The following is a 25,342-nucleotide window of genomic DNA, read 5'->3' on the forward strand; positions in this document are numbered from 1 at the left end:
TTATTTATAACAGACCGCTGCGAAGTATAACACAATTTGCCATGAAAAACAGAGCGTTGCTATGGACGCAGGATTCTAACCGTAGAGACGGAATGGACTATTTTCTTTAGCGGAAGCAATACAATCGATCAATTTTTTTTTTTTTTTAAATCAATAAACTCCTTTTTAAATCAACATTTTATGTCATATTATTGATTTATTTGGTGGGTAGCCATGTAATAAGTGGGATAATGTAGAGCGAGGCGGTTGTTATAGCGAATAACCCTTCAGGCTGATTCAAGATCAGCCTGTCGGGGTTGTATTTGCTACAACAACCGCCTCGCTCTACATTATCCCTTACATATATACATTTGTATCTTAAGTGTATATTGTATAATATGCAGTTCATTGAGTATATGTATGTATATTCTGTATTGTTGTACTATAACTTATGTATACCGTGTATACTATATATTGTCCTATCATAGGACTATAGAAAACTTAAAATTGTAATAATATTTCACAATAACACTGTTTTTACTGTTAAACAAAGGAACTCTTGGTGAGAATAATTGTACATTTACATGAAAATACTGCATTAAAAATGGAAAGGTTTTTCCTTTGCTTTTTTTGCGCAGAGACAACTCCTTTGTCAAAATGATCCACATTCACACGGATCCATGAAAATAACTAAAAACACTGTATTATGCTGCCAGGACAGTAGTTGGCGATGTCACTTTGTAAAGAAACACTACACGGCTATAGACTGAACACGTAACACGGTTGCGCATTCCGTCACCGCTTTCACAAATTAATTTGTAATTTTGCGTTTTTGCCTAAATGTTTGAATGACAGTATAGATAGTAAAACATTCCTGCAGCTCATGAACAGTAGAGCAGGAGAGCAAGGTCATGGATTCAGAGATAAAAGCATCTGCCAAATGCAGAAATGTAATCTAATGTGGTCATTAGGAGACTTAATAGCCAATCAAATGGTGCATTAAATATCATTGCAGATATATTGTGAGTGTCAGGCCTTTCAAAACATCTGAGAATACTTTGATTCATTCACATTATCCATTCTAAAAAGTAACACTCTGTCTGATCATTGATTGTAGTTTGCCAGTCTATACTCATGCAGTTTGCAGTACTGGCAGAGGAACGGAATTATGAGCGGGATGATGGTGCAGGAGACGATGAGCAGCAGCAGGATGGGCACACCTGGATCCTTCATATAAAAGCACAGAGAAAAATACACCTTGTGGATTTCCATCAACACGTGGTGTCTGTAGAAAGTATGGGTACAGCATGTGTTGTTAGCCAGAATCTCAATGCACATCATCAGGTCGACGTAGTGTCTGAGAGACCAAAAGAAACAGCAGGTGAATTACAGAGAAACTAACAAAAATGCCCTAAAAACATTCTTCAATGTTCATTTAACAATGTATTAATAGTACCAAGAAGTGCATGAATATACACTGTTAATTAATGTCACCAGTAAAATATATGGGAAATGTTTACTCCCTTTCACAAATTGATATATGACTAAGTATAGAGAGGACTATATATATATATATATATATATGTATATTATATTATATTATATTATATTATATTATATTATATTATATATCATTATATAAGTTGCATTTTATTACTTGCTTTAAGCATTGTTTTCTCAGTATAGAACTGTACCCATTTTTTTAGGTCATGACCCACCAGTTGAGAACCACTCGTATAACCTATTCATTAGCAGAAAGTAGGGGCCAAACCATAAAAATGTTGTCCTGCGCCCCCTGAATTGTAGCGACAGCCCTGGCACTACAGAGAAGTCAAGTTGAAGGTACGCTGTAATTTGTTGGCTCATCGAGATACGCAATTACTTGGATTAAATATTTTGGTTTAAGACAACCCACATGGGCTGGCCGTCGTGAAGATCGAAGAGTGTAAAGTCATCCTCTGGGTTTGGCGTTACTGTTCATAAAAATCTGATGTTACAAAGACCCCAAGGGAAGCAGAAAGGCTTGACTTTCCCATGACTCTAGACTGCAGACTCTCTTTGAGGAGAGTCATTCAAATCCCTACTGCGGGAATTTTTTTTATTTTTGTCCCATTATCTATCTAATGAGACAAAAATGGATGGACGGACACATGGACTGACAGATAGATAGACAATTAGATAAAATATTAATACAATTATAAATAAATAAATTGCATGAAATGAAATAAAAAGATAAAAATAATAAATGAAATAAAATATATTAAAAATAAAATGAGATAAAAGAATACAATAAAATGTGAATTACAAAGAAACAATAATATACAATAAAATTTAAATAAGATTTAACAATAAAATAAAATATAAAAACCAAAAATAAAGATAAAATAACATAATGAAATAAAATGTAAATTAAATAAATAAAATTAAATAACAAGGCAAAAAAAAAAAAAAATCAGTTATTTCAAAAATTCAGTTAAATTATTTCAGTTAGTAGCCAAGGCAACCTTTCTAATTTATGTTTAGTATTTCATTGAATATTTGTAATTTTATTTTATTTCAATTAACAAAAATGTTTTTACTAGTTAAAGATAATAACCCTGTTTGAAAGCTCTAGATCACAGGTACAAAACTCAGGGTACGTTTACACGATAACGATTTTAAAAAACGAAAAATGTTTTTGCTTTGCGTTTTTCGTGTACATACGACAATGTTGTCAAAACGATCCCCATTCCTATGGATCCCCGAAAGTGACTAAAAACGCTGTATTCTGCTGCCAGGCCAGTGGTTGGCAATGTTACTTTGTAAAGTAACATTATATACTATATACTGAACACATAATATGTATGATGGCCCCGTTTTCACCAATTCGCGATTTTGTAGTTTACACAGAGACGATAACGTTATCGTTTTCAAAAACTTGCACTTTAAATCCTGTTTTCAAAACTTTGTGTTTCAAGGCCCTCAAAATGCTGTTTTCGTATAAATGAATGGCAAAAACGCATACATTTTTTTGCGTTTTTAGATGAAAACGGTGTCGTGTAAACGGCCCCTCAGTTCCTGAAGGGCCACAGCCCTGCAGAGTTTAGCTTCAACCCTAATTAAACACACCTGATCAAGCTAATTTGAAAACTACAGGGCTGCGTCCGAAATCGCATACTCTCTTGAGTAGGGGCTTATTTCGAATAAGTAATTACTTAATGACCGCTAAAAAATTACATTCTAAATAGTATGAGTGTGTGTAGTATCAATGTAACTCGGCTACATTCGCCATGTTGTCATTATCATGTGGCCAACCAAGAGTCAGTCATGTTGCTTTACTGCCATTCACAAATCCTCTCCCGTGGCCTCATGGGATAGTAAAGTGTCCATCCATAGTATGCACACTTCAAAATCTCACCGCAATTAATAGGTCATCCGGGTACTTTTTTTAAATTCAGTACTGTGAATTCGAACATGCTTCTTTTGTCATACTGTTTTTCACCTACTGTATAGTAGGGAAGTATGCGAATTCGGATGGAGCCCAGGTATGTGTTGAAGCAGGTTTGGAACTAAACTCTGCAGGGCTGTGTCCCTCCAGGACCCCTGCTCTAGGAGAAGTTACAGCTGCTTCTGTCAAGCCAATATAACAATCAACTATCTCACCTTCTAGCGGTTGGCCAGGGACAACTGAGTTGGTAGTCAGTGGTTGCCATATTCTGATTGAACGGCAGAACACAAGATTCATGAACCTTAGCATCAAAGGTTACTTCTTCACATGGTAGACCCCTGCACCTTTCTGGCGGACTCCAGATGCTTTCTGCTCCCTTCACCAAGACTGGGACAAAGTAAAAGAAGATGCATTAGAAAAGATACATTAGCCATTTCTACAGCCACTAAAAGACGTATAATTTACAAAGGATGATTTCATGTCTGTAAATGGCCATTTCCTTTGGACTAATTGCATTTGCTTGCTCCAGACAGAAGAGACAAAGGCATAGAGGGCAGCTGTGATTACCTGCGAACGCTAAACACACGATGAAATGGGCAAAAATCACAGAGGCCTTGCTTCTCTCCATCCCTGAAGAATTCTGGGAAAAGCAGAGAACCTGTGAGTTTTCGTCAAACAGTCCAAACAATGCCTGTATTAATGGCGCGATGCCTTTCAAACAGATCCGTGAAACTGGCCCAAAGGATATTCTTTATCTTGATGAGAAATATAAGCCACGGCAGGCTGAGGAGGTGGAGGAGGTGGTCTCATAAAGCACAATATTTAAGTGGTCTCTTTGTTCGGGCTGACATCGTTATGGCTGCGGTCCATTTGCTCACTTTATCATGTTTCCAGAGCTCTTGTTTAGAGTTCCCCTCTGATGAGTCTCCCACATTTGGTGATTTATATCTTCTAAGTATGCTTGACTTTTACTGACATGGGCAAGATGCACATTTTCTCTTGGCTCTGATTTAATGGAACAATCTTTCCACCAGCATGTGTCTCAGCTGGGCTCAAACAGTGTCAAAATATTCCAAAAAGGCTCATTATTCCCGCAAGCACTTGTTAGCTTTTGCACATTTGTTTTACACCCACCATCCTTCATTATGAAACATGTGTGAAAGACCTTTTATTTACAAAAACAAGGGTTCAGATTACAGTCAAATATATCAAATGGCTTTTGGAAAGTTAGTCTCAAACCCAAAGGAAAATATTGCTCAGAGACTTCTCGTTCATAACTCGTGAGACTTAATGGAGAACAAATACAGTAATGATTCATTAGTGTTACACATGTTTCAAAGGTGGAAATTTAGGAATAAAATGATTCTGTTAAATTTCATTAAAGTATTTTGTCTCAGATGTTTCTCCTATAAAAAAGGGGGGGATTTGTTGACAGGAAAGCTCAGAAATCATTTACACAACACTATTTTCAACTAAATTTTTATGCGTTTTACACTACAATGGTGTTTTGGGGGGTCTGAAAACACAAACTTTTGAAAATGGATTTCAAAGTGCAAGTTTTTGAAAACGATACCGTTATTGTCTCCATGTAAACTACAAAAACAGTGAAAACAGTGACGTCATGCGCATGCGTATCACATGTTCAGTCTATGGGCCCTATTTTAACGATCTGAAACGCAAGTGTCAAAGCGCAAAGCGCAAGTAACTTTGTGGGTGGGTCTCGGCGCTGTTGCTATTTTCCCGGCGGGATAAATGGCTCTTGCGCCCGGCGCAAATCTAAAAGGGGTTGGTCTGAAGTAGCTTCATTATTCATAGGTGTGGTTTGGGCATAACGTGAAATAAACCAATCAGAGCGTCATCTCACATTCCCTTTAAGAGCAGACACGCTTTTTCCTTGGCGTATTGCTATTATAACGGCGGATTTGCCAGGCGCGCGCCAGGAGCGGTTCACAGCCGAGGAGAGCAACGCTCTCGTCACGGCCGTAAAAGAGAGAGAAGTGACATTGGGGATGGAGAAACACACCCAAATTAAACAGGCATATAATAATGTGGGTAAATGTGTAAGCTAGATGTATGCTTTTATAATAAATTGTCTATCTATCTATCTATCTATCTATCTATCTATCTATCTATCTATCTATCTATCTATCTATCTATCTATCTATCTATCTATCTATCTATCTATCTATCTATCTATCTATCTATCTATCTATCTATCTATCTATCTATCTATCTATCTATCGTTTGTAATAATATGATTTGCAAAAATGAAAACTGCTGCTTCTGTGTAGATTAGAGAATCAAAGTGTATGCGCGTTGTGCACGCTATACATTATGGTCAAGCATGCGCCCTTAAAATAGCATAATGAACAACGCGCGAGACGCGACGCGCCACTGACTTTAGACTAGGTTTTTTCTGGCCAGTGGCTCAATTGTTTTATGGAACAGTAAAATAGCACCAGGGATTGTTTGCGCCGGGACACGCCTCCATTTTTGCGCTGAACCGCCCAGGGAGCGCAAGTTCATTCCCTAGTTTAGCGACGTGCTTTTGTGGAGGGAAAAGCGCGCTTTGCGCGGGTGCAAAATAGGAATGAAACATGCGTCGGTGTACAAAGTCAATTGTGCTGGGTGCAAGATAGGGCCCTATAGGTGCTTAGTGTTTCTTTACTAAGTGACATCGCCAACTATTGGCCTGGCATGAATTATACAGCGTTTTTAATTTTCGGGGATCCGTGTGAACAGGGATCTTTTTTACAACGTTGTCGTCTATACACGAAAAATGCAAAGCAAAAACTAATAACATCAATAGAATGTTTATTTAAATTTATAATAATGTTCTCGAATGTTAGCATAAAAATGTTGCTTTATACATGTTCATAAAGTGTTTTTGTTCTGAAACATTGTATAGTTGGATGTTCGTCTAACATTTTTAAAATGTTACTACTTGTTTCAGAATGTTCAGAGAACACTCAAAAGTAACATTCCCGTAATGTTTGAAGAATGATAAAAATGGAATGTTGCCTTAAAGTGATAGTTCAACCAAAAATAAAAATTTCAGTTGTTCTAAAGCTGTATGTGTTTCTTTCTTCTGTTGAACAGGAAAGGAGATATTTTGAAGAACCCAACAGTTGCTGGGCCCCATTGACTATGGAAGTCAATGGGGACCAGGAACTCTTTGGTTGACAACATTCTTCAAAATGGCTTGGCTTCATCAGAACAAAGAAACTTATACAGATTTAGAACCACTTGAGGGTGAGTAAATTATGACAGAATTTTAATTTTTGGGTGAACCATTCCTTTAACGTTTGTATAAACATTTTGCAAAAACGTTTTTTTAAGACATTTAAACGTTCAGAGATCATTTAGAAATAATGCTTTTATAACTTAATGAGAACATTAGCAAAACATTCTTAGAACATATTTTTGTTAGCTGGGAAAGAGCTATACAATTTGTGACAGTGCAATTCAAATGATTTGGTACTGGATGAATTTGATGAGAATAATTTGAGTTTATAATAATATCTTTGATTCTTTGATCATTTTGATTGCAGACTTAGTGTTTTTTTGGCAAATGTGAGACATCAAGATCTCTTTTGAGACTTTAGAGGAGACACTTGAAAATACTAAAGTCCTTTTTTTCCCGGAGAAACGTCTGAGAAGCAGGAGAACATTTGTGCTTATGTAATCTCATTGCTAAATTTTTGAGATGTGTGCTATACAACATGGATAATAGTCCGAATGTTAAGACCAACGCTTTGCCATTCCCACATCACTAACAGGTAGACATTTTCTGCATGATCTTTAGCACCACCCACTATTGTTAATATATATATATTTTTCAATACAAATCCAGCTTTTAAAATCTGCACTTACCTCGCCTTTGGAGCAGCGTCTCAGATTACATCACCTACTTATGCTGGAGGATAAATTCAAGTATCTTCAGAGATCTGCTGTGATCCACACTAATGGAGAGAGAAAGAGAGAGAGAGAGAGAGAGAGAGAGAGAGAGAGAGAGAGAGAGAGAGAGAGAGAGAGAGAGAGAGAGAGAGAGAGAGAGTGCATGTACACAGTCACTGAAACTCTTGATGTTAATTAGAGTGGGAATTTGCTTTCGCAATGACAGCCACTAAGCCTCTGGACGTCTGTTTCCTTTCCCAGGCTCCTGTGTGTCCTTCCCTTTCGTTCTCAGGCATGTGATCCACGTTCCAGTGTGTCCCAGGCCTGATCACAATAAACATTCACACCAAGTCTGGCTATTAATTTCAGATTCATTTTGCTATATTGGCATGACATATTTTAGTAGCCTACATATTGCTATATCATCACATGTAGGGGAAATAACATTTATTTGAAAGTCAACAGCATTTTTGGCATGGCATACTTTAATACATATTGCTAAAGCATTGCATGACGATAAATAAAATAATTTTTGTGTAAAAACTAAGAATAATAGAATGATAAACTATGGATAAATCAATTTGAAGTCAATATTAAACAGCATTTTTGACATTACATACTTAACATATTGTTAAGTGGATAAAATAAAATAAAATAATTGTTGTATAAAAAAACTTAACAAGCCACTTTAAGGTCAGAATTAAAAAAGACATTTTAGTACTGCTTAAGCTTTGCAAAGGAGGGAAAATAATAAAAGAAAAGTAGAGATAATAAAATAAGCACATAAAATACTAATAAATAAATAGAAAATAGTTTTTGCTACTGAATGTTTTTTTTTTTAAACTAAACTTCAAATGTCTTTCCAACCCATTTTACTTCCATAAAGTGTTGTTTTTCTATGTGAAACAGTAAATTTGTAGGACTTGATTTTATCTGATACAAATTCCCAGGACCTGCATGGGACAAAATTATAATTAATATCATGCACCTATCATTCGAAATAAGACCAGGAAAGTGATTTGGAAAGTTAAGAAGGTCCTGTTGACTTTAAGAGTTGTGTGACATGCACATATTCCCCAGAATCCCCTTCCTACTGGCCACATATTCATGTCATGAAGCAAGTTATCTTTATGAATAATCATGCAGATGTTCTGTCATGGTGCATGTTGGTCTGCATAATCCTAGAGATGACGATAAAATGGTGCCAGGCACACAACAAAAAAGAAAAAGAAGAAGAAAAAAAGATCAGGGATTCATAACAGCACATTTCCCATCCATGCCATTTTGCAGCATATGCACATTTCATAAATCAGTTCCTGCAGGGGAGACCTTTCCTTGACCTCTAAAAGGAAAGTGGGGATCTGTTTGTGTGTGTGTGTGTGTGTGTGTGTGTGTGTGTGTGTGTGTGTGTGTGTGTGTGTGTGTGTGTGCTTGTGGAGGGGAAACATTTGTAAACATGAATTAGGTATGCAAGTGAAACAGCAGAGGAAAAAGGAAAGCTGAATCAGCCGGGTAGTGCCTTGAACCTTTTCCATTAAATCATTTCCCCGAATTCTAACCATAAAACAAGACGGCTGTCTGAAGCCCGGCCAAAAAGCATTAATAACTCCTGGGTTTTGTTTGAGTTTTAATGCTTCTCCAAAGTTGAGGTTTGGGTTTGTACAACAGAAGAACGAGAGTGGAGTTGGCACTCCGTCGCGTTTAATAAACAAAATAAATTGCACATATTTTCAAAAAGGGCAGAATTTAATAACTCAAAGAGCTTATTTTACACGCTTGGTTACAAAATCTTATCTTTCACTGTTCGGTTAAGAACTACAATGTACATTGGCTAAAACATACATTTCGTATTCAGTGCAATATTTTTGATGCACACATTTGTCTTGGCCATGACAACAGTTTTGCTCTATATTGATGTTCCCAGATATACAACCCCGAATCCAGAAAAGTCGGGAAATTTTGTAAAATAAGAATCTGTGATTTGTTAATTCTCTTTCAACTTTATTTAACTGACAAAAGTATAAAGAAAATATTTCCAATGTGTTCACTGAATTGTATTTTGCAAATTTAAACATTTAGATTTTGATGGCTGCTACACGCTCCAAAAAACAAAAGGCAAAATAAAAGTGAAAGTGAAAAGCTTATAGAATATCCAAGTTGAACTCTTTTGAAACAGTCCACATTAAGTAGGTGAATTGGTAAGGTGAGGGGATCGGGATTGAGTGTAAAACGAACATCTCAGTCTTTGCATGTAAATATGGGTCATTGCTCATCACTGATGTGCCAAATATCATGAGAAAATTGTCAGATCATTCAAAAATCACATTTCTAAATGCAAGATTGCAAAGAATTTAGGTCTTTCACCATCTACCATACATGATATTGTGAAAAGATTCAGGGAATTCAGAGAAATCTCAATCTGTGTAGGGCAAAGCAGGAGACCTCTGTTGAATGTGCGTGACCTTTGAGCCCTCAGAAGGCATTGCATGAGAAACCGTCAAGCTACTCTGCTAAATATAGCCATATGTGCTGGGGAGTTTCGTGGAAAAACGTCACTTGCTACTGCATCAAGGAATGCCACTTGAATCTCTGTTGTATCAATTCAAATTTTCAGTCAACTTTCTATGCTCATAATATAATTTGCAACGAAAATGGATGTAAATGCAAAGTAGAAGCATTTCTAGCATTGGTCTCAGACTTTTGGACCTTACTCTATATAAATGCATCACCTCCAGGAACCCTAGATCAATGTTAACAACATCAGCAGATTTCCCACATACTGTTATGTCAACATTGGAACATATACAAGGCCTCCCATAGTGCAGAATAAACGTAAGTGCCGTATCCATGACTTAGACAGCATGCTGAAACCTAAACGCACTATTGAAATGTTAAGCCTGCTGGAGTCTGACATATGTCAGGATGGATGTCTTTGGTTCATATTTGAAATTACATTATTTAAGGCATAGTATCCAGAGTTTTGACTTGAAACAAGTCTGGTCTACTTCGCAGATTTTTCCGATCACTAAGTTTTGTTTTTACATGCTGTTTAATGGCAGGGAAATCTGAAATAGATGATACCATAATCAAAGGCACAGCAATCTCAGCATACATTAGTACAGAAAACTAAATAAATTACTGGAAATATGTGCAAAATAGAGTGCTGGATAGATTATGTATTTTTGTAGGCTAAAATCCAAACAAGTTTAGCCTTTAGTTTTGAATGGGCTTTTGGTTAAATGCCTGAAATAAGGTCTGTAGTTAAAACAAACTCAATATATATTGTCTATATATTATATATATATATATATATATATATATATATATATATATTCTATATATATATATAATATAATAATAAAATAATTTCATACAGGTTTGGAACAACTTGAGGGTGAATAAATGAAATAATTTTGGGTGAACTGTTCCTTTAAATTGTCTTGAAAAAGACAGTTGCTAACAAGTGGCTAAATTGGACTACAGTGTCACGAACATTTTTTTTTTTTCTTAGTTTCATTTTCATAGACTTTCAGTTTGTTATTTCCAGTCACATGTGTTCCTTTGTTTAGTTTCCCGCCACGTATTAGTTACTATGGAGATTCATTAATCATCACATGTGTTTGTCATTATTTCCCTCATTTGCTTTGTATTTAAGTTGCAGTCTTCTCAGTGTTCGTTTGTCCGGTCATGTTTCCGCATAGTGGTTGTCTTGTCTTGTCTTGTCTTGTCTTGTCTTGTCTTGTCTTGTCTTGTCTTGTCTTGTCTTGTCTTGTCTTGTCTTGTCTTGTCTTGTCTTGTCTTGTCTGTGGATTATTAAAGACATTATACCTGGGGCCTATACCATGAAGCCGGTTTAGCCACCATGCCACCAGCCTGGCTAGCCTGATATGTTTCAGTTTAGTTTTCTCCAACCCTGGGTTTTAGGCACCATGAAAGTGGTTTGGCTTTTAGCAGTGTTCATCGCCATAGTAACTTATGCTCCACTGCTAACCTGGGCTGTTTATGTTCCAGGTAAGAGGTTGCAAACCGAACTTGGACCAATCAGCTGTGAGCAAAGTGACACATGTCTGATGCGATAAAGTCACTCCACCTGTTTCCACAAGATCACTACACAGCAAATGATTTTTAAAAGTCAAAATCGTCCGGCTTTTAATGCATATTTAGAATAATAATTTTGTATGATTTAGATATTATTTATGTAAATTTGTTTAAATTCTTTATATTTTTCTATCTCGTAATATTCTGTAGTGAATCGCGCTGCTTCTCTAGCGAGAAATTAATCTCAGTTTCACTCTTTCTCAGCATGTGATTGGTTGTTTGCTACTGATGTCACACCTAAACTCCTAAACTCAGGATCACAGCCTGAGTTGACAGAGAAAGTTGATGATCAGCAGGGACATGCACAGAAATTTTGAGGGGCAGGGGCTCAAGTGAAATAAAGGGCACTTCTCATAATTACGTTTTTTTTTTTTTTTTTTTTTACAAAAAAGTATATATATTAACGCAACTCTGACTTCCTTTTAAAAAAAATAATTTAAAAAGTTAATCAGTTCACACAGAAACCATGGTCTACTTAGTATTCACTAGGTTTATAGAGCAGCACAGGAAACCATTCCGCAATGTGCATGTTTTGAAAACATTTTCTATGCTACTAGTTTCAAGTATATATTTAGAATAACCTAAATAACTGCATCAAGCAGAGGGGCGTGTTTTACTAATAATTTTTTTATTTTTGCACAAGGCACTACATCATTTTAATTATTTTGGTGTTATCAGAATACATAACACTTTAAAATCAACACAAATATTCACTCTAAACTGAAGAGGGCTGTTGCTGCTATTTTGTTACAGATAGCAAAATCTGCTAATTTATTAATTACTCATAAATAAAAAGTTAATTTATAAATATTGTTATTTTTAATGTTTAATGTTAACTTATTTCTACTCAGTTTTATTTATTAATGTACCAGATGCAGTTACTCAGATTTACTACATTTTTTAGAGTGTATCCTCCATCTGTTTGCATCTGTAGATTTCTTCTAAATTCACCAATTTAGATTTCTAAATTTCAGGGGGAAAGACTCTCGATGTAAGTCATTACTGGGGACGTTCTGTATGCAAATTAGGCGTCAACTAGTTAAAATCAAGCATGCCGCACAAGCCCTGAAAAGTGAAGCCAAAACATCTCGATCGCCCCCCGGTGACTGGTCCTAGTATAGGTCATAAGCCCCGCCTCCCCATGTTATTCAACGGGACGTGAGACCAACTAAACAATTAAATTACACTTCAAATATCTTTTTTTCCAAAGGTGGTTTCTTTCATTTGCTGTCGTTTTTATCACGCTGATGTAAGTTCAAGTGTCTGTTTCAAAAATAAGTTGTTTTTTAGTTAGTTACGTGATGCGGTGGTGTAACGTCATGACTGACAGCTGTGATTGACAGGTTCTCTGAGCGAAGTAGTCACTGAAGCACCAACGGACATTTTTTCGGGATCTTCGGAGGACTGAGGAGATTGCATTTACTTTATTTTAACAAGCCTCTTGTCTATGTGTGCACGTGCCTGATGATCAGCATCATGGTACCAACAAAGCCTGGTTGGATTGGTTTGGTTTAGTCAACTCAAAACTAATCCTGTAACCCTGAGTTTGTTCAACTAAAATCATGATACAGGCCCCTGATCTTCATCTTCATTGTGTGTTCCTTGCAACTGCTGGTGACACACAGAGGTTGTCGAGGACATTAAACATCATCATGCCAAACAGGAAAACTAATTTACTCAATAGTTGTTACGTAGCAGTGTAGATAAGGGAAGCAATGAAGGGGATCCTTTTAAATAGCAGTTTAATTGAATATCTCACAAGAATCCACAGGAGAAACAAAAGACAGCATAACAGCTTGCATTAACACAAGAACAATAACCAACAAACCAAGGAGGCCAACACAGCTCTATATATACACAAGCAACTGAACAAGAAACAGGTGACAAACATAATCAGTAACTATGGAAACTAACAAGAAAATCAGAAACCAATGGAACTCATGAGAAAGGAACGAAAACTCAACAGGAGGTTTCGCACCAGAGGAACCTTTTTATAGTTCTTAAAGCTGGTGATGCTAAAATGATGAGACCATGGTATTGTTCCCTTATAGCCTAACTTTAGCTTTTTACTTCAGGCGATTGTTTGAGGTCTCAAAATTCATAAAAGTTTTGTTGATTTGTGAAGAATTAGCCTGGGAAAACCCAGACAACTTCCGGCAAATTTAGATTTGCTCTGCAAGTAGTCTGGCAAAGAGCTCATTCAAGCCCATTTCTAATCCGTCAAAATCGCGGCACCAATCAGAAACGTTGAGGCGGGCTTTACACGATGACGATCGCTCTGATTGGTTTTAGGTCTATCCAATTGCGCCCAGAGGCATTTGAGCGACGTCCGTTGGTGAAGCGCATCAACTTTTTAAATGCATTATTATATTCAAATTGCAAACACATGAGGACAGTCTCCATGAAAGACCCACTGGCAGATGAACGTGCTACTACATTTCTCTCCGAAATGGTAGGAAATTAAATTCGATTTAATAGAGGATTTTAACTGTGACACGATGATTGACAGGGCAGTTTACGTGACAGGATGCACGCGACAGATCCGTCCGATAAAGATGACGAAGTAGTATGTCCCAAAGCTTGCCTACTTTTTTGCTACACATTCAAAAGTAAATACCTTTTCTTCACAAAAAGAGTACATACTTTTATGGCGTAGTGTAACTTAGGCGAATTGGGATGCAGCATATGGCTTTACACGATGACGATCGCTCTGATTGGTTTTAGGTCTATCCAATTGCGCCCAGAGGCATTTGAGCGACGTCCGTTGGTGATGCCCCTTTAGAAATGAGTTATTAATGAAGCTTTGCCAGACCATAATGATCTGGTTTTAACCAGGCTAGTGAAGAATATCTTGATGAACAAAACGTGTGAGAATCATAAACGTCTGTTGGCCAAAGAGCTTATTTTCTGCAATAATCAATCAAAAAAGTCAATGGAAAAATCGTATTTTTGTCGAGAGATCCAGGATGATGCGAACATCTGGGTTGCCCTATAAAAATAAATCATCACTGCAGAATTATTCGTGAGTATGGATAATTTCACAATTTCATGCAAAACATTAAATCCAGTGATTATTTCTTCTTCACAAGTATTCATTCTATTAATCTGGTAGTTTTAAAAACAATTTTTGATGGACTGTGTGGTAATATACTGCCAAAAGTTGTGTTGCTGTTGAGGAATCTAATTGGAGCTTGCCATTTTCTTGCTTTCCAGTTTTCATTTCCAGTAGACATGAAGCGGTCAGTAATCAGACTGAGAGAGTGATGTCTTGAAACTAATGAGAGCTCAACATGAAAGGCTCATAATGAATTAGGACATTTTTAGTGAGTGATGCATAACACTTTAAGCCATTTCCTTATTATTAGTTTGTTTAATTATCCCTCTTGAAGTTTAAGGTTTTCAAAGAAGTAATGATCTCACTGAGAGAGTATATTCTGGTAGCTTAACAACTCAGCGAAAACATTGTGAACAAGTGTTTTCTCCTAATCTGGATTTGACTCACTTAAATTGTTGAAGTATTGGAATATATTCTGGATTCTCCAGGGTTGAAGAGTGACACCAGCCTTGTCCTTTCTGCCAAACTGCTTTTGTGATTTGCAACCAACTCAGCTGTGTTGAGACCAGGTCCATTCTTCGTCCAAGGTGACCACATTTACCCCACGTTCAGTTCGGTACTTTCTTTGGAAAGCAGAACAGAGCGGGGCCTTATTGTTTCTTTTAATTTTAAAACGCAATTAAAGTGGAACTGGAAAACATTGCTCACCTCTTTCATCTCATCAGTCCAAGTTTTCGTCCTGGGTGTTAGCAAGGCCAGATGATCCTTTTCTCTGTTCCTTTCAATTACAGTCCAGCGTGAGCAATGGAAACATTCTCCTGCTCCACTGTTAAATTTGCTTCAATGAGACAACCGCTTGAAAGATGGACACCTATAAATGCTGTGAAAATACCTTTCAGCACCATTCTGAATTTTCACACGGCGTAAAAGTATTTACCTAATGCACATCCATCTGGAGTTGCTAGGCAACATACACATGCTACAATCACAAGCCATTTGCGATGGGAAAAATTTCCAGGAGTGGTTATATGAAAACATTTCCATTTTAGTGAAATGCAGGCGTAATCCCATTAGCCTCTGAACAAACACACAGGCTGGATCTGCATTAGGACCATGTTGCAGGTCTCAACAATAAGGATTTTTTTTCTGCTGGCTCAGTCACGCCTGTAGTTTCCATTTTTACTTGCCCTGCCATCATGTTCACTGGCCCTAAGGCACAAATGAATCATTTTGCTACAAGTGTCAGAAGCAAAGCATATTTTATAATAAACACATTGTAAAACATGTCAACCCTCTTCAAGTTTATTTGCTGCCTTTAAGTTTTAAGTTCAATCAAGTTACAACTTCGTGTTAAGTGCACTGAACTTCATCAGATACAACGATGAAGAAACAACGAACAAAGGTGAGGCAGAAATATTGTGACCAGTTATTTATACCTTTGTTATGAAATAGCGATCGTGAGATGAATCCAATCCGTCGCACTTGGGTAAAATGTCCATGACAAGCATCCATTGAGAAACATCCAACAACACTTTTTGTCCACAAAAGAGTTAAATCCATGAAATATTGATATATTGTCCCCCGTTTATGTCAGATTTCACCTGAACGATCTGTCCTCCATCATCGTTCTTCAAGAAATTATCCAAATTATGTTTTTCAAAAAGTTAAAAGTTTGAAGTTATTCAAAGATTTCTTTAAGACAATATTTTTTTATGACAACTTCTTTAACTATTTCCTCGCCATTGATGTAATGTTCCCTCATTTATGAAACAACGCTTCCCCGTCATTGACTGAATTTTCCCCTTATTTATGAAACAACACTTCCCAGCCACTGACAGAATTTTCCCCTTATTTATGAAACAACACTTCCCAGCCATTGACAGAATTTCCCTTATTTATGAGACAACACTTCCCTGCCATTGACAGAATTTTCCCCATATTTATGAAACAACACTTCCCCGCCATTGACAGAATTTTCCCCTTATTATGAGACAACACTTCCATGCCATTGACAGAATTTTCCCCTTATTAATGAAACAACGCTTCCCTGCCATTGGCCGGGAATTGGCCCTGCCATATTTTTTATGACAACAACTTTAACTCTTTCCTCGCCATTGACATAATGTTCCCTCATTTAGGAGACAATGCTTCCCTGCCATTGACGGGATTTTCCATGATTTAGGAGACAACGCTTCCCCGCTATTGCCGGATTTCTTTTCATTTATGAGAAAATGCTTCCCCGCTATTGACGAATTTTCTCCTTATTTATGAGACAATGCTTTCTTAAATGCAATTCCATTGACGGAATTTTCAGTCATTTATGAGACATCGCTTACCCACCATTGACACAATTTTCCGTCATTTATGCGACAACGCTTTCCCGCGATTTACAGAATTTTTCTCTCATTTATAAGACAACGCTTCGCCTCCATTGATGGAATTTTCTGGCTTTCTGTATTTTCACTTTTATACAGTAGGGGGCACTATTATGCAACTTCTGAAAGAGTAGAGAATCTCCGGACCAAAACACAGACAATAAAGAAGCAGAAACAAGTGATAAAAGCATTACTCGTGGACATTGTAATCTTTGAAAAAAGGTTTTGAATCTTCTCAACTTTTTGTTCTTTTTGCTTTTTTTTATGAAACTTACCCACAGTCAAGTGTTGTTAAAAAAAAGAATGCATAAGGCTATAGAATATATATTTTTTTCTTTTTGACAGAGGCTCTGTTCTTTCTTATGATATATTCAAGCGGCAACCTCCCTGTCTCTCTTTTGAAACCAACACGGAAGTGAATTCAACGGCAATTCATCGACTGGCCGCTTGAGGCTGGATGCAGAAGTGAGTCAAATCTGTATCTCCCCCATGTTAAAATACCCAACTTTACAGCAGAAAAAAACATGTTTACAGCCTTGTGCAAAAAGTGGCTTTGGTCTTTATAGCTTATTTTTCCCTTCATGACAACTGTGAGGGGGGTGAATTTTTTTATAACTCATCCGTTTAAATTACAGCGGGGGAAATAAGTATTGAACACGTCATCATTTTTCTCAGTAAATATATTTCCAAAGGTGCTATTGACATGAAATTGTCACCAGATGTTGGTAACAACCCAAGTAAGCCATACATACAAAGAAACAAACAAAAATAAGTTCAGAAATTAAGTTATGTGTAATAATGTGAAATGACACAGGGAAAAAGTATTGAACACATGAAGAAAGGGAGGCGCAAAAAGGCATGGAAAGCCAAGACAACTGCTGAAAACTTACAGTAATTAAAAAGCAATCCAGCCCCCTGTCAGTGGAAATTAATAACAGCTGGTTCAGTCCCAAATGATGGCCTACAAAAAGGTCTCATTGCCAAGGTGTCACACAAGACACATCTCATGATGGGTAAAAGCAAAGAGCTGTCTCAAGACCTTTCGCAACCTAATTGTTGCAAAACATAATGATGGCATTGGTTATAGGCGCCATTCTAAGCTTCTGAATGGTCCAGTGAACACTTTTGGGGCCATAATACGGAAGTGGAAAGACAATAATTTCACCATAAATTTGCCTCGACCAGTGTTCAATACTTATTTCCCACGCTGTATATTAAGCCTTAAAATTTCGTCATAATTAAGGGTGTCCACTTTAGAGATTTTGACGGGTGGATTCCCGCTGCTGTGGTCATTAGTCATCATTAGCCGTTTGTCTGCTGTCTGTTAGCCGTCACGTTACCTCAGTTCATTGTCTGACTGTAAAAATAAATAAATTCGGGAGTGACGCGCTGCCAAGATGGCGACGGTTGGCCACGCCCACTTTAGGCTTCAAAAACGGTCTTCAGAAACCTACGGGTGACGTCACGGACACTACGTCCATATTTTTTTTACAGTATATGGATATATTGCATGTTCAGATATTTATACAACAAAATATTCTGGGGGCCATGAAAATTGTGTGAAAGTTACCAAAAATGCTGCTTTTAACAGAAAATGATGGTGGGGAAAGAGTTAAGAAGATACAAAGTTAAAAGTGTTAAAAGTTTTTTTTAAAGAAATTAATACTTTTATTCAGCAAGGATGCATTAAATTGACCAAAATTGACAGTAAAGACATCGATAATGTTAGAAAAGGTTTCTATATCAAATAAATCCTCCTTTGAACTTTTTATTCATCAAAAAATCCTGAAGAAATGCCATGGTTTCGACAAAATATTAGAATGACTTCTGAAGGATCAAGTGACACTGAAGACTGGAATAATGATGCTGAAAATGCAGCTTTGCCATCGAAGCAATTGCATTTAATAACGGAACTAAAAATAGCTTGTTTGAGACAAGACTCCAACTGGCTGTCTTCTGCTTTTGACAACTAGACTGACAGCCTTGGTCCTTACTCAAATGCACAGTGGTGATAAGAAACGAAAAAGCTGCCCATTTCAAGAGTCATTCTTCCCTTCCGGATTTTGAACCCAGCCCAGATCATTAACCACCCCCATATGTCTCCTATTGAAAACACATCTACTGTACAGGAAACCATAAGAGAGGAAATACTCGTACATAATAATAGAAGCCATAGACCAGCTATCAATCTGACTCAAGGGAAAACAGGAACCACGTTTCCCACGAGTTTTAATGATGGTTTGACATGGACAGCCTCCGGAGACAAGAATTGTGGGTATGCATCCTGACTTCTACTCAAAATGAACCAACTGTCTCTCGACTAAAACGAATATAGTCAAGAGAGCAAAGTACAAAGATAAGAAAACAGAAGTTGATCTCTTAAGGGGTTAAAAGGAATAGGTCCAAATCCAATAAAATTTGTTGACAAAACATTTGTAAAAAACATTCCCAGTCAGAAGAACAAGTGACACGGCAGGAAGTTACAGCTATTCTAGACAGTGATGAAAATATGAACCCTGAAATATAGTAAATTCATACACATTATAGTTACACATACACATAAGACTTCTGCTTTTGAGCTCCTAGTGAACACAACAGATAGCAGGATACAGAAGAATTTAGAAAACTTCGAAAACTTTTTCAAGAAAAAGATGTATCCCATTTTAAACAATATTAAGCAGCACAACAACATTAATAATAAGAAATGTTTCTTGAGCACCAAATCAGCATATTAGAATGATTTCTGAAGTATCATTCGACACTGAAGACTGGAGTAATGATGCTGAAAATTCAGCTTTGCATCACAGGAATAAATAAGATAAGAGCACACAGGTTATTCCCAATCTGCATGGAAAACTGTGTACTTTGTTGATAGAATGAATGCTTCTGAGAAAAGTTCATTCAAAAATCATTGAAAGATACTCAGTAAGAAACTAATTAGTTTGAAGTAGTAAGTAAACTAGATATCTGCAACCAAAACTGAAATCATACACAGTTTTTGGCCAAAATGAGCTGCAATGTGGAACAGACTTTATATGGAAAGTCCTTAAAGGGTTAATTCACCCAAAAATTCTGTCATTAATTACTCACCCTTATGTCTTTCCAAACCCGTAAGACCTTCGTCCATCTTCGTCCCCCCATTATTCAACAATCTCTTCTCTTCCATGTCATTCTCGTTGACGTAGTGTAAACAGTGCAGCGCTTCTGGGTTCTACGTCACACACATGACCAGCGTCGGCCAATAGTGAGATGACATTCTGACCGGTCTTACGGGTTTGGAACGACATGAGGGTGAGTAATTAATTACAGAATTTTCATTTTTGGGTGAACTAACCCTGTAAACCCAAAACCTTCTAGATCTGCATTAGATCTTCCCTGGCTTAATCCTCCAGGTGGCACTCAGACTCCAGTCCTTCAATGAGCCAGGCAAATCTCATTGGTCTTTGCTGCCACTCTTCCTGAAAACCTGAAGGGAAGATGTCCAGGCAGTCCTCCACACTCAATGCAATTATTTATATCTGGACACAAAGAAGATACTGTGTATCTTGGCAATGCCGAGGGTTCAACCCTTTCAGTTGACTGGCCGCAGTTCACCAGTGCCAAACAAATTACTGTGCGGTGGGGGCCGGATAATTAATGAAACATGGAGAATGCAGAGAGAGAATGATGTCCACATATCATGATCTGGGAGGAAAGTTGCAGAGGACAAATGAAGTGTAAAATTAAATCGGCAAGTTAGTTGTGGAGATCTCCTAAAATAGAACAAAAATGAGAACACAGATACTATTATTTATTGTTTCACTCATGAAATTTACTGTATCCTAGCTGGATAACTAGCCCCATACATAATCTAAAGTAAGAGAGAACTACTTTAAGATCAGTTTAACACATTTGACATTGTTAAAACCATTTTGGAGAATTGCGCTGCATGGTTCCTCAAAATCAACACTGAAAATCCGAATAAAAGTCGTCTGGGCCTAATAATAACTAACCCAAGCTGCAGTAAAAGATGACATGAAGAGCTGGCCCTACCGGTGGTGAGAAATAAAATCTGTAATGCTTATTCACCATAGACTCCGTATATACTTCCTTGTGGAAAAAGTCTTGCCAGATTCTGGTGTGTTAAGAGAAAGGAGGTTCAGAGATGGTGTTGAGGGACCAACTTGTCAGACGTTACCTCACAGACCAATCCAAGGTGGCTCAGACTTCATCCTTTGCTAAGTTGCACAACATCCGCCTGGAAGTCCCAGAATTTACCCATGGGTCAAATGCAGGAAGCTTGTTAACAGTGGAAAAGTGTAAAAGGCAATTTTTTCCTGATGCTCTCTTGCCTCGTGTATTGGTAGCATGAAACAGGTGTCCCTTCACCTGGATGCCAGTTTGCTCAACCCTTAGCTGTCTTCCTGGATCTCTGTGCCTAATGTTTGGTTGAGGAAATGTCTAATTATGGAAAACTACACTTAAGACTTTCCCACACACACAGATTTATTTTTAGTGAGAATTAATGTCATATTTAGTGTGGCACAAGAACACGGACTCTGAGGATGTTTATACATAGACCAGGTCCGTTGGCTGCTCAGTGGGAATTCTTTGATATTCCAGTTGGTGACCTTGGAAAGACATTGTGTAATACGGCAGCTGCTCAGGTTCATGCCATTTATTTGCTTTTCCAAAATAAGAGACACCTCTTTCCCTCCCTCCATTTCAATCCCTCCACCTTTTCTTCTCCTAAAGGAATACTGTAGTTCTCCTGAAAATAAAAATGTTCTCATTATTTATTTACTCTAGTCTAAACTGTTTTGTTGCTTTTTATTTTCCAAGGAGAAGTTTTGAAGATTTCTAATATAGCTCTTTTTTCATACAAACTCCAAAACGAACAAAAAATTGTAAAAGCAGTCCATACAACTTCTGCACTATATTCGGAATGTTCTGAAGTTATATGATAACTTTGTGTGAGAACTTTGTGTGAGAAACAGACCGAAATTTAAAGTTGCGATGAAACCGAAGTACTGACAAATCTTTTCATACATATTTTGAAGTACATCAGAGTGTAATAGATCATTGAAAAAATGTAGGGCGGGGATTTGGTTCAATGAATCAGTTGATTGGATGATGAGTGGGTGGGGTTTAAGTGGACTAAATGATTGGAGAAGTCCTTCATACATCATAAGAGAGTTTGCCGTTTTCCCCGGAAGGTCCAGTTATGACATTTTGATTAAAAATTATGAGGTAAAAATATTTTTAAAAATTAAACATGCACATATTAATTGTTTACAATATTATCTATAACACGCACTTAGAAAATAGATTGAGTGAGTTTTCATTTCATTTAATAGATAAATATTAGATACATTTCAGTTTTGTGTGAACTATTCCCTTAATATAACTGAAATACCACTAGTCCAAAATAATTGGCATAATCAATCAACTATTCTTTCCCATCAGAAAGCAAAATAAAAACTACATTATATCTGACAAATGGTTTGTTAAGCAAATTTGACTGCTTGTGTTTTTTCCTGATGATATACAGTGATTTGTATATTCAGGGATAATCAAGACTTCAGCCTTAAGTCTCCAAAGTCTATTTCATAAGCCACGGGGACGCACGGGCATGAATAAGCCATAGAATCATAGACAATCCATTAAACAAAGAATCCTTATGCCTGACAGCTTGTTACTACAGGCTAGAGTTACTCAGTCAGCGGCTGTTTCTGTGCTCATAAATCAACAGTGATCAACAACATTCAGTCTCTACAGCAACCATGAGAGACAGACACATGGGGTAACAGAAGCCTGTTTAGCAGTACAGCTCCTGACTCACATACAGAGAGATACGTGATTTGGCAACAGAAAGAAATAAACTAAATAATAAATTAGCTACAGCTGTTATTGTCAAGCCCAGCCTTTTCTGCCAAGTCCAGAAATATAACAGTCCTGGCAGCCAAAACTAATTAACAATGAACACTTCAGCAAAGGAGCTTAAATATTATTAAGAATTAATTATTGGTAGGCCTATGCTAACGCAAGCATTGCTACTTCTGCTCAGGGTTAAGTTTGAACGGAACTTGAACAACGCCTAACTTTAAGTATTAAACTTCGGTGCATAACCTGTCCCACAGTAGCTACATTTACATGCAACCAAATAATCCATTTATAATCGGATTGATGGCTCAATCAGACTGTAAAAGCCTTTATGTAAACATCTCATTCAATACGATTGAGCTCGAACCCAATGAAGTTTTGATCTAATTGAAAGGGGTGGTGTAGACCTGAAATAATCTGATCAACAAGGAAAAAATAAGCATTTTGTGAATCCACCTATTTTCTTATAGGCCAATTTAACAAGCAACCACCACAAAAAAAAAAAAAATAATAATAATAAAAAAAAAAAAAAAAAATCTAACAAATACTTCTCGAATACAAGTATAATGTACAAGGGACCCACAAGGGGACATAAACCAGGTGGACTATTTAGATTTTGTCAACATACCAAAAAAAAACCAAACAAAAAAACATAACCAAAACCATAACAACAACAACAACAAAACATCTAACAAAAACTTCCCGAATAAGTATATTGTAAAAGGGACCCAAGGGGACATAAAACAGGCGGACTATTTAGATTTCGTCAACATACCAAAGAAACTGTTGGGAGAGTTACTGACAGTTAATGAAAATGGGAGAGCGCAAAAATAATCTTTCTGTCATTTTCTTAATTTGTTTTAAGGCTTGAACACCCTTAACAAAACAAAAAGTTCCTAAAAAGTAGTTCATCTTTTTTATTATTTTAAAATTTTTTATGTATAAGTAGCTAATATAAGTTTGAATGGTTTTCAAACAGTTTTAGTAACCACAAAACGTCACATATCACGTCAATAAATTTGTGTGCACAAGTAGGCCGCTCAAGTGGTTTGCGTAAGCTTTATGGAAACAAGCTTCCATAAAATTCTCTCCCAATCAAGTAAATGTATAAATCACACACTCACAGAAAATTATCCCCTCAGAACTGGACTTTATAACTTGCAATTACGAGTTTATAACTCAATTCTGAGAAAAAAGTCAGAATTTGCGAGATATAAACTTGCAAACGTGAGAAAAAGTCAGAATTGCGAGATTAGGCCTAGGCTATATCTTAAAATTCTGACTTTATAACTCGCAAGTGCAAGTTTATATCCCGCAATTGTGAGAAAAATGTCAGAATTACGAGATGTAAACTTGCAATTGTGAGAAAAAAGTCAGAATTGTGAGTTTATATCTTGCAACTCTGACTTTATAACTTTATAGCAATTGCGAGTTTATATCACACACAAGATGTAAACTTGCAATTGCGAGAAAAACTGCGAGTTTATATCTCACAATTCTGACTTTATAACTCGCAATTGCGAGTTTATATCACGCGATTCTGAGAAAAAAGTTAAGAAAAAAGTCGCAATTACCTCTTTTATTTTTTAATCAGTGGAGGAAACAAGCTTCCATAAAATTCTCTTCCAATCAAGTCAATGTTTAAATCGCACACTCGTAGTGTAACAAAAACATTGAAGGAGAATGCTGTTGTTTTGACTAGCCCAGACATATGGTTAGGCTACTATGGACATTTCAACTTAAGAAACATGATAGTAGAATCAATCATAACAAACATTAATCCAACACAGCCTATCTTTCACAGATGAAACAGCTTGCAATCCGACTATATCGACTCTTCATTTGACTTTGACTAGGTTTTGACGTGATGTCATGTCGGAGTAACATGACAGCAAATAGGACCCAGCAGAGCTCTCCGGCGAACCTCACCTGTCCCCAAACGCACTTTTACTTTTCCACCTGAAGTCGCCTGCAGAATCCCGACATCTGTCAGTCTTAAAGATAACGGCATGTTTTGTGCATTGCTCTGCAGTTTGTTGCTCCTGCACGGCTCGGTCGGGGAGATCGTGTTCCGCTGCCCGAGCTGTACCGCGGAGCGCCAGGCGGCGTGTCCCAAGACCACCACCTCTTGCGAGATTGTCAGGGAACCGGGTTGCGGTTGCTGTCCGGTTTGCGCACGGCAGAAGGGCGAGCTGTGCGGCGTCTATACGCCGAGATGCGGGAGCGGTTTAAGGTGTTACCCGAGCGCGAATTCAGAGTTACCACTGGAACAGCTGATACAGGGACTAGGACGATGCGAGAACAAAGTGGACCTGGAGCCCACCATGACTAACCAGGAGTCAGGACACAGTGGTGAGTCTCAAGACTTTGTGAACTTGTAATGATGCACAGCCGCTGACAAAATGTACGCATACAAGTATATCACACGGATGATGTTGCACTTTGTTGTCTCCTCTTTTCTCCATGTGTCAGGACTTGGGGAATCAACAAAAATCAGTGCAGGGTCTTTGTTCTGGCACCCTTTTCTCCACCATCTTGTTTGATTGTTTATACAGCCCCTTTGTTAGATCACCAACTTCTGTCTGAACTGCTTCTGGTGCATCTGCTCATACATGCTTGATTTAGTTTACATCAGGGTTCTCACAGTCA

The 25,342-nt window shown here is 37.3% G+C and overlaps 2 protein-coding genes across 3 annotated transcripts in view; one reads left to right on the forward strand and one right to left on the reverse strand.

Annotated features, from left to right (window-relative positions):
* On the reverse strand, positions 1-24,649 carry LOC311088290 (uncharacterized protein). Its single transcript, XM_084122181.1, has 5 exons — positions 24,623-24,649; positions 7,280-7,368; positions 3,974-4,046; positions 3,622-3,793; positions 1-1,336 (listed from the first exon to the last, which is right to left on the reverse strand). The coding sequence occupies exons 3-5, from the start codon at positions 4,032-4,034 to the stop codon at positions 1,084-1,086; spliced, it is 486 nt and encodes a 161-aa protein (XP_083978307.1). The 5' UTR covers positions 4,035-4,046; positions 7,280-7,368; positions 24,623-24,649; the 3' UTR covers positions 1-1,083.
* Positions 24,384-25,342, forward strand: part of igfbp2b (insulin-like growth factor binding protein 2b) — a 26,421-nt gene continuing 25,462 nt past the window's right edge. Inside the window, exon 1 of one of the 2 annotated variants that reach the window (XM_084122179.1) lies at positions 24,384-25,045. In XM_084122179.1, the coding sequence (XP_083978305.1) occupies positions 24,703-25,045 (343 nt within the window). In that variant the 5' untranslated portion in view covers positions 24,384-24,702. The remainder of the gene's footprint in view (positions 25,046-25,342) is intronic. The other variant, XM_084122178.1, reaches the window with a different exon arrangement.

Source organism: Abramis brama (genome assembly GCF_963993115.1).
Source record: "Abramis brama genome assembly, chromosome: 8".
Taxonomy (NCBI): Eukaryota; Metazoa; Chordata; class Actinopteri; order Cypriniformes; family Leuciscidae; genus Abramis; species Abramis brama.

Bases quoted from the DNA above. Each gene is read 5' to 3' on its own strand.
- LOC311088290 (XM_084122181.1), bottom strand. From the start codon at position 4,034: ATGGAGAGAAGCAAGGCCTCTGTGATTTTTGCCCATTTCATCGTGTGT. The intron at 3,794-3,973 runs GTAATCACAGCT...ACTTTGTCCCAG, and splicing joins CGTGTGTTTAGCGTTCGCAG to TCTTGGTGAAGGGAGCAGAA. The intron at 1,337-3,621 runs GTGAGATAGTTG...TTGGTCTCTCAG, and splicing joins CCCTGGCCAACCGCTAGAAG to ACACTACGTCGACCTGATGA.